The 9,974-nt window shown below is 51.9% G+C and overlaps 1 protein-coding gene across 1 annotated transcript; it reads left to right on the top strand.

Annotated features, from left to right (window-relative positions):
• Positions 1-1,864: 1,864 nt before the first annotated feature.
• LOC149326400 (uncharacterized) lies at positions 1,865-9,443 on the top strand. Its single transcript, XM_089564564.1, has 4 exons — positions 1,865-2,104; positions 2,746-2,892; positions 3,126-3,143; positions 9,195-9,443. The coding sequence occupies exons 1-4, from the start codon at positions 1,865-1,867 to the stop codon at positions 9,441-9,443; spliced, it is 654 nt and encodes a 217-aa protein (XP_089420690.1).
• Positions 9,444-9,974: the final 531 nt, after the last annotated feature.

The raw sequence follows: 9,974 nt of genomic DNA, 5'->3' as shown, positions 1-9,974 counted from the left end.
AGTAAATGTAATGAAAAGATATGCAGGTAAGCATCAAGGAGCAATAAAAAAGCAGGAAAATGCACTACAGAGCAGCACAGGATGTATTATCACTAACTGAAATGAACAATAGCACTTTGGAGAGATGACATACTAATATCAGGAAAGCTCTCCTTATGTGGAATAAAATTATTCAGGAAAATTTGTGACTGGTAACCAACCTTTTCATGGCCGTGGTTACTTGTCATGAGTGAAATTCAGTGTGGTTTGTAGCGGGGCAGATATAGGGCCACTGAGTTTGATGCCCGTGAGCCAGTGATGAAATGGTATTGATTTGTATTTTTTTTCTCAATTTTATACCAGTGCAATAGTTTATACCCATAAATATTGTATATCGTAATGATTGCTTGGTTAATTATGAGATTCTGGGTTGCGTGTCTCCTAGGTGGATCATGGACTATACAAAGAATTTTTTTGAAGAAATACCAATATTTTCTGTACGTTACAATGTGCTGTTCCCCACAGTGATGTACAGTAAATTAGGCTGCAGCAGATGAAAGTTGTATACGGCACTTAATTCAGATTTTTTCTCGTCAAATATTTGTACGACGCAATATGAATCCCTATAGCCTTAGATGCCTTTTTCAACATTACATCATTAGCTTAGTGATCCCACTGCAAGCTTTTCATGAAAGTACACACAGCGTAATTTCAATTCACTGCTTCAGGTACTTGCGATCTGGAAGGTAGAGCTATTTCTGCATTACAAATCTTACAGCTGAGACGGAAAAGTGCAGCCTTAGATTTTGTTCATGTTTACCGATTAAAAATTTGTGCCTGAGCGTTTTTGAAGTTTTTTAATATATCATTCTCATGTATGTTTAGATCTTTGAAGGTGTCGCTAGCTTAATAGCTATCGGTTTGCTTCTGACACATTTTGTTATATCAAAATTCACATGGCGCGGCCGCTCCCATTTGCTTTCAAAAAGCTGGCTGTTTGGGCGTAAACGCATGCGAGCGTCGCATGGTTATTGGTGTGCAAAGCTTCACCATTTGAAATTGATGAAAAAAAATACAGAAGTTGTGTTTTGCTTTTTCTTGTAGCCTACCGCTTGAATGGTGAACCGCAGTCAAGTACAGCGTCCGCGGATGCATTGCATGGTGTAAGGTTCGTAAATGCGTTGGAGAGTGCGCACTGCATCGCAGAAGCATCGCTTTACATCGCGTTCACAGAGCGTCTCGTGTTCATTTCTCTCGAGTCCGTTTTGAGTTGCGCTTTCTATTACCGAAACCATGCGCCAGCTATCCAAACAAGTGCTACATCGGGTTCGTCCTTGATTTTGCATGTGCGGCAAATGTCGTTGTCTTTGACCACCATGCATGGACGCTACTCCTGCTAGCGAGGTTTCTCTCTGCAAGGGATCCCCTCGAACAGCGAACGGCGAGAACAGCGGTAGAATCTGACATATTTCGGTGGGTTGCTTTTGTCCCGTTGGAGTGACAGTCTTGCTACTGGCGAGTCTGACAGTGTAGTTACAGCCACATAACCGTGGCTGCGAACCATAATTTAAACTCTATCTCTGCGAACATAATCCCCGGCGTCCTAGATTTTCCAAACTCCTATGCCCGTTTTCTTGCGGAATTCGAAACCATAACTAGAAGCAAACGTGGCGTGAACAAAATACAAAAGTCAGAAAAACAGCGAAACTCGAGCCGTAGACAGATGCACGACTTTATAATGGTATTTTATTTTATTGTGGATAGTGTGCACGCTACATATGCTCTAGTTTTTTAATGCGTTGCTAGCGATGGTTGTCACGCGGTGTTTACGCTTGTGTGCGCGGGGGTTTTGTCTGCGCGGCAGGGTGAAGTGCCACACGTCGCCATGTCTTCAGCGTTGCACGGCGCGATCACTGGCGACAACCAAGTAAAATTTCTCCACGATACAAGACTGTATGTACCGTGTAACGTGTGCACATTCAGTTTCGGCGGCGCCGACGCACGGATCCTCCTATACGTAATCAAGAGGATGCCTTTGAAGCCGCTGGACTTCCTTGAAATGTATGTCGGCGGCAACGGCCTCTGCACCCAACGGTCGCCGGAGGACATAGCCGATGATATAAAGGTATGTGATCATGAGGAGCTTGCGACTGTTGTGAGTAGCGGCTACGCGTGCGAAATGTGGTTTTCGCGGCAGGGAGCACGTGCTTCGCGCATAACAAACTGCGCGACAGATGTCACGATTATAGCTCGTTTTCCTTGCTTTTTTCCATGGGTTGCTATCAGAAAAGGCACTACCACAAAAAGTAACCGGCATTGGCGTGTGAAGCCTCAGTTTGCAGGAGGCAAAGACGCAGAAAAATTGCCCCTCAACTTCCGAGGGATGAGAGAGGAAATAGAAAGAAAGAACGGGTGACTGATGGCGAAAGGAACCACGCGTTCGCCAATCAGAATAGAGCAGTGGGGAGGGTGTACGTTACACTGTGATTACTTAGTGCATAGTCTGCCGCATGAATTGTCTCTGGCGTTTTTTGTTTTTTTCTGCACGTCAGATTTCCTCATTGTTCACATGTCTGCATGGTGCTTACAAAGTGCCACAATGGCATGTAAGATAGGAGATTTCTTGTTTCATCGTGCAGTATAGTCAGAGACGTTTGATGAATATAATGCTCTCATGTCTGTGACAGTCGCATACTTGGCCACTTTCCCCTCACATTGCTGTTTTGTATGCCACATTTATTAATGCTGCTTGTTTCTTCCATGCAGAAGCTGGTGCAGCAGGCAGCCTCTGTGGCCGCGAAAATATTTCTCTTCAGGCTACCACCACGTCTGTCGGAGACAGCGGGGCAAACAAAAAGGAGGAAAAGGCTTGACACTTTAATAATCAGAAGCCTCGCAGCCTCAGAGGATGTGGTGCTAGGGCGTGCAGGTAAAAATTCCGCAGGCAGTTAGTCATGCATGTGAGCAGTGCAGTTGCGATGAAACGATTGGGCACCTACTCTGTGACTGCCCTCGTTTTGAGCGAGAGTGCGCCTTCCTGGCTGCTACTCTGTTCCGCTTGGACTCGCGCCCTCTAACAGAGTCCAAGGTTCTGGGGCCCTGGACACAACCTTCCTTACAAAGGAAAGAGTGAAAGCGCTCCTGAGGTTCTTAAAGGACTCTGGGTTGTGTTTTCGTCAACAAGCTTTAAGCTCTCAGTGTGTGCCCTTTGTCCCCTTGTCATAGTGGTCGATGGACACTTGGAAAACTCATCTCGTTGCCGCTATTTTTCCTTTTTTCCCCTTTGTTCCCCTCCCCAAGTGTAGGGTAGCCAACTGGGCATCGCCTGGTTAACCTCCCTGCCTTTCCGTCCTTCTGTTTCTGTCTCTTCTCTCTCTCTGATTTAAGCTTGTACTACGTTGTGTTACATCATAAATGACTAGTACGAATCCATGGACCTTCTGTTTCATCAAGGCAAGCAAAAGTATATAATTTGGAATACCACCTTGGCGCGGTCATGAAGTGGTAAATGTACCGTAAAGGCACTGCATGCATATCGGCCCTCTAACCTGGAATGCTGAAGTGACTGCGATTGAAATATACTTTATATGGCGCGTGTCCTGTGTCTTCTTTTTCTTTGTGCCTCGTTTACTTTGCGGCCACATATTTCCATCATGAATTGCACTTTGGTTGTTTGCGCATTTTGACTGTGTCGATTTATGGGAGATGTTGCTGTAGTGTCCATAATGCCACGTTTCCACAAGCAGTCACTAGGCGGCTGCTCTTCGCAAGTCGCGTGCACCGCCGAGTGAAAGAAGAAGATCGGTTCCGGCCTTCTCTGGGTGCTCTTGGCTTGTTCTCCGGTGCCGTCCACGTCACCCCCCATTAAAGCCTTTCGGTTACGAGCCCCAACGGCTACGTAACACTGGTGGAGGTGCATTCAAGATCCCATGTCCCGGACCTCTTCTCGCAGCGGTTCAGCGAGTCCCGACCGACTCCCGCTGGTGTCTACGCCCGTTCATCGCAGCAGCCGCCGCGTTCACGGCCTCTCCCCAGAGTTCGGTCTCCTTCCCGACCGCCGCCCCGTTCAGCTTCATCCCATGACGCAGGCGAGTTCCCCTCATCTAACCCTCCAGCAGCCCCATGTACCGACGAGTTTCCATGGCGCTCCTGCTGAAGACGTCGACGACTGGCTTGAACAGTTTGAACGTGTGGCCAATTTTAATCAGTGGAGTTCTGCCATGAAGCTGCGCAACGTATACTTCGCGCTGGAAGACGGCGCCAAAACCTGGTACGAGAACCGGGAGACCGGTCTTCAAAGCTGGGATGCCTTCCGCCAGCAGCTGCGCGATACGTTTTCCAGCCCCGACCGCCGCGACCGAGCGCGCCGCCTCCTGGAAGCCCGTATCCAAAAGCCCAACGAGAGCGTCGCCATGTTTGCCGAGGACGTGGACCGTCTTTGTCGGCGGGCTGATCCCGGCATGACGGAGGCCGCGAAGTTGCGCCACCTGATGCAGGGGGTAAAAGAACATCTTTTCGCTGGTTTGGTGCGGAATCACCCCCAGACCGTTGCCGACTTCATCATTGAAGCAACCCTCATCGAGCGAGCCCTGCAGCAACGTTCCCGACGAAACGAGTCTGCGTGCGTTCAGCCCTTCAGCTCAGTGGCCGCTTCGTGCAGCGCCAGTGAACATTCCTCTTTGCGAGAGTTGATCCGAGACGTAGTTCGCGAGGAGCTCCGGAAACTCCACATCATCTCGCCTGATCCCACAGCCGCTGCCCTCACTGAAGTCGTGCGCGAGGAGATCCGGCAAGCGTTTGCACCGCCTCAGTTGCTGCCCGAGCCACGCCCTCTGAGTTATGCAGCAGCTGTCCGTCAGCCCGCGGTGCCTCCCGCGCAGCCTACCCCGTTCGACTCGCAGCCGCCGTCCGTTCTGCCGCCACCCTCCTACCAGCGGCCACCGCAGCAGGGACTCGCCATGCAACCACCGGTCCGGAAGGCCGACATCTGGCGCACTCCTCGTCAGCGGCCGCTCTGCTTCCACTGCGGGGAAGCCGGCCACCTGTATCGGCGCTGCCCCTACCGTGAACTCGGGCTTCAGGGATTTTCACGTCACGCCCCGCGCCCACGCTTCGGTGAGCGACCTCGGGAAATCGAGGAATACCTTGCTGCCCAGCATACTTCACCGAACGGCCGCCAACGGTCACCTTCTCCCGTCCGCTACTCGTCACCTAGCCGTCGTACTTTCAGCGATACGATGAGGGGGCGGTCGCCAAGCCCACGCCGGGGAAACTGAAGGCGGCGACCTCAGGGGGGCAGGTTGCTGAAAAACGAAACCGACGTCCCGAAGACCCCCCCGTGACGACGCAGCGTGATTCCGTGACAGCGATGCCGCCGCAGCGTGATTCCGTGACTCCGAGCTTCCCTCATACCGATCACACAGCTAGCGCCGACCTTCCCGTGCTTGTTGACGGGCACCCAGTGACTGCTTTAGTAGATACAGGAGCAGACTTCTCAATAATCAGCAAGAATTTCGCGGATCGGCTCGCCAAAGTTAGGACTGAATAGCCTGGACCCCAAATTCGTACTGCTGGTGGCCACCTTATGACACCTTTAGGGCGTTGCACTGCACGAGTCACCATTGCCGACTCCGTGTTTGTTGCGGTTTTCGTTATTCTGCCCAACTGTTGCAAGGACCTCATCCTCGGCCTTGACTTTTTACGACAGCATGGTGCCGTCATTAACGTTCCTCGCCGTTTGGTCACGTTTTCACCGCCTGCACCGACTTCCGCAGACGCCGAACGACGCCACGCACCTTTGCGCATCCTTGACGCGGATGTAACCGTGCCGCCACGCTCATGTACTCTCGTTACCGTCAGGTGCGATGACCAGTCCAGTGCTGCAGGGGTGGCCGAACAGAACACTGAGCTGCTGCTCCATCACGGCGTCTGTGTTGCCCGCGGTATCGTCCATCCGACCAACGGCCTCGCGGATGTACTCCTTACCAACTTCGGCAATGAGCGACAACGCATCGCTAAAGGAACCACGGTCGCCTACTTGGACGATATCGCCGAAACTTCTGATTGCATCGCACTCCAGACCGGGACATCTGCCAGCCGAACGGCCCAATTCGCCCTGGATGTGAACCCCGCTCTATCACCTACCGAGAAGGATCGACTTGTCGGGCTGCTCTGTCAGTTTCAAGGCTGTTTCTCGTCTGCCTCCGCGGTCAAGCAGACGCCCCTCAGCAAGCACCGCATAATAACCGACGAACGTATCCGACCAGTCCGACAGAACCCCTACCGAGTGTCACCGCGGGAACGCGAAGTCATCGCTCAGCAGGTAGACGAAATGCTGAATTACGGTGTCATGCAGCCATCGAGGAGTCCCTGGGCTTCACCTGTCGTCTTGGTTAAGAATAAAGACGGCAGTATGAGATTCTGTGTTGACTACCGCAAACTCAACCAGGTCACAAAAAAAGACGTGTACCCGCTACCACGCATTGATTACTCCTTGGACCGGCTGCGCCATGCGCGCTACTTCTCTTTGCTCGATCTCAAAAGCGGTTATTGGCAGATCGAAGTAGACGAACGGGACCGTGAGAAGACTGCGTTTGTCACGCCGGATGGACTTTACGAGTTCAAGGTCCTACTGTTTGGATTGTGCTCCGCTCCAGCGACATTCCAGCGAATGATGGACGCAGTCTTATCCGGCCTTAAATGACAAACTTGTTTAGTATATCTGGACGACGTTATTGTGTTTTCCCCAACGTTCAAGGAACACCTCCAACGCCTTTCCACCGTGCTACGGGCTATAAGATCTGCCGGCCTCACGTTAAAACCTGAAAAGTGCCACTTCGGCTACGAAGAGCTCCTGTTCCTGGGCCACGTCGTCAGCCGTCGAGGTGTTCAGCCCGATCCCGCCAAAACTGCAGCCGTCGCCAACTTCCCTACTCCATCCGACAAAAAGACAGTCCGGCGTTTTTTGGAACTCTGCGCCTATTACCGCCGATTCATTGCAAACTTTTCACGAATTGCTGCCCCGTTGACGCGTCTCATCCGAGATGATGTCACCTTCGCCTGGACAGACGAACAGCAAAAGGCATTCAGTGAATTACGGCACCGCTTGCAAACAACGCCTGTGCTTGCCCACTTCGATGCCCATGCCGAGACCCTGGTTCACACGGATGCAAGCAACGTAGGCCTCGGCGCTGTGCTCGTACAGTGGCAGGATGGCGCTGAGCGAGTCATCGCGTACGCTAGCCGGACTTTGTCTCGTCCTGAAACCAATTATTCCACCACCGAGAAAGAGTGCCTCGCTGTTGTCTGAGCAGTGATGAAATTTCGCCCGTATCTTTATGGCCGCCGCTTCCAGGTCGTGAGCGACCATCATTCTCTTTGCTGGTTGACGAACTTGCGCGATCCCTCCGGACGCCTTGCACGTTGGAGTTTACGTCTACAAGAGTTCGACATGACCATCGTGTATAAGTCCGGACGCCAGCACAACGACGCCGACTGCTTGTCCCGTTCGCCATCCAGTCGGCCAACGAAGACGAAGAGCCCGACTTTCCTCTTATCGCAACTGTCGACGCAGTCACTGTTTCGCAGCGCCAACGTGAGGACCCGGGACTCGCTCCACTCATCGACTTCCTGAAAGCGCGTACTACGGAAGTACCCCGTCCCTTCGCCAGAACGCGCTCCTCGTTTTGTCTCCTAAACGACGTGCTCTACAAGATCAATTTTTCTCCCACGGGAAGGGATTATCTCCTCATCGTGCCAGACACTCTCCGTGACGAAGTCTTGCAGGCATGTCATGATGAGCCCACCGCCGGTCATCTCGGCTATGCTCGAACTTTGGCTCGCATTCAAAAGAGTTTTTACTGGCGCAAACTTGCGGCGGCAGTGCGCCACTATGTACGAACGTGCCACGATTGCCAGCGACGGAAAATACCGTCTGTAAGGCCAGCTGGTTTACTGCAGCCTGTCCAAGTGCCCAGACTTCCATTCGAGCAGGTGGGCATGGACTTGTTGGGCCCTTTTCCAACTTCCTCCTCGGGCAACCGGTGGATAATAGTCGCTACCGATTACCTCACGCGCTATGCTGAAACAAAGGCCCTCGAACGAGGCACGGCAGCCGAAGCGGCGAAATTTTTCGTCGAACGCATCGTCCTCAGGCACGGCGCCCCGTCAGTTGTCATAACGGACCGAGGCACAGCTTTCACGGCCAAGCTACTGGAATCCGTCATGCAGCTGAGTGGCACTACCCACCGTAAATCCACCGCCTACAATCCACAGACGAATGGCCTGACCGAACGTCTCAACAAAACTCTCGCCGACATGCTGTCTATGTACGTGGACGTTGAACATCGGTCTTGGGATGACATCCTACCGTACGTCACATTCGCGTACAATACGGCACAACAAGAGACCACGCGCATGACGCCCTTCTCTCTGTTGTATGGCCGCGAGGTGTCCACCATGCTAGAGGCCATGTTGCCCCTTAACGGTCATGACCCCGAAGCTGGTACCGAGGAATTTACTCAGCGCGCCGAAGAAGCACGGCAGCTTGCGCGATTGCGCATCCGGAACCAGCAAGGCCGAGACGCTCGGCGTTACAATCACCGCCACCGAGTAGTGACCTTCGAACCGGACGACATGGTGTGGGTGTGGACTCCGATTCGACGCCGAGGGCTTTCCGAGAAACTGCTAAAGCAGTACTTCGGTCCCTACAGAGTGGTGCGTCAGCTCAGTGACGTCACATACGAACTTCTTCCAGACGGCTCTTCTACTTCTCATCGCCGCGAGCAGAAGCCTGAAGTCGTCCACGTCGTGCGAATGAAGCCGTACTTTTCGCGCGAGCACCGCTAGCAGCCTGCCGCCAAGCCATAACCGCATGCTTCATGTGACCGTTTATTTTCTCACCATCCTTGCTTACAAACTGCTGATTTTCTGGCATGTTCTTGTGAACTGCCTTTCTTACCTTCTTTTCTTGCGCATGCATCGGGTCGATGTTTTTTTTTAGGGAGGGGGGTAATGCCACGTTTCCACAAGCAGCCACTAGGCGGCTGCTCTTCGCAAGTCGCGTGCACCGCCGAGTGAAAGAAGAAGAAGATCGGTTCTGGCCTTCTCTGGGTGCTCTTGGCTTGTTCTGCGGTGCCGTCCACGTCACCCCCCATTAAAGCCTTTCGGTTACGAGCCCCAACGGCTACGTAACAATATTATTCGGGCATTTGCAGGGGCGGTTTGTTGCAACGGGACAAGCAAAACGTGCCCTGTACGCCGCAGATGGCTACCATATCTCCCGAGGCTGCGGGGTGAAAGCCCTGGCAAAACCGGTGTCATTAGCCCTGAGAACGACATTCAGGCACCACTTCAATTTCATGCCGCCACATCGCCACCACCGGCAGGTGTGGAAAGTATTGCAGTGCGAAGACTGCTGGGCGAAGGGCCATTCCAACGGCCATTGTCGCCAGTTTATGGCATGAAGTTATGATAGCGGCACTGAAGATGGGGTGTTTGTCTGTCATAAAAGATCTTTTTTTTTCTGTGTAGTGAGAAATCGGAAACAGAGAAATTTTATTGCTGTGATAATTGCTGCAGTGGAGGACAAAAAAAAAACTGATGAAGAGTGTCAAGTTGGGTTAGTTGGTTCAGCACAGAAAACCAAAGCAGTGCAGTTTTTCTCTGTTGTCGTTTGTTTGCCCTGCTTTGGTTTCTCATATAAACCTAACTGCTATTTTCCACAAAATTTCATACTTCCTTCATCCCTCAAGCATGCTTATGCACACCATGGTTATAACACTGTACATGGCATTGCTTCAATTGACATTTCATGGTCTGATGAATCCTCATTATGCATCATATTTTGAATGCAGGGGCGATCTTTCACTAGAAAATAGCATTTGACTGAAGCCTGCATTTCACTACTTGCACTAATGTTGTCCTGTATCGTTATACAGGTCATAATATGCAAGAAAGCCCGGCATTGATGGACCGTCATCATCATCAGCCTGACT

This window comes from Amblyomma mixtum, chromosome 10 (genome assembly GCF_055824585.1).
Source record: "Amblyomma mixtum isolate Tamu chromosome 10, ASM5582458v1, whole genome shotgun sequence".
Taxonomy (NCBI): Eukaryota; Metazoa; Arthropoda; class Arachnida; order Ixodida; family Ixodidae; genus Amblyomma; species Amblyomma mixtum.
Note: the sequence above shows the minus strand (reverse complement) of the source record. Positions and strands in the feature narration are given on the sequence as shown.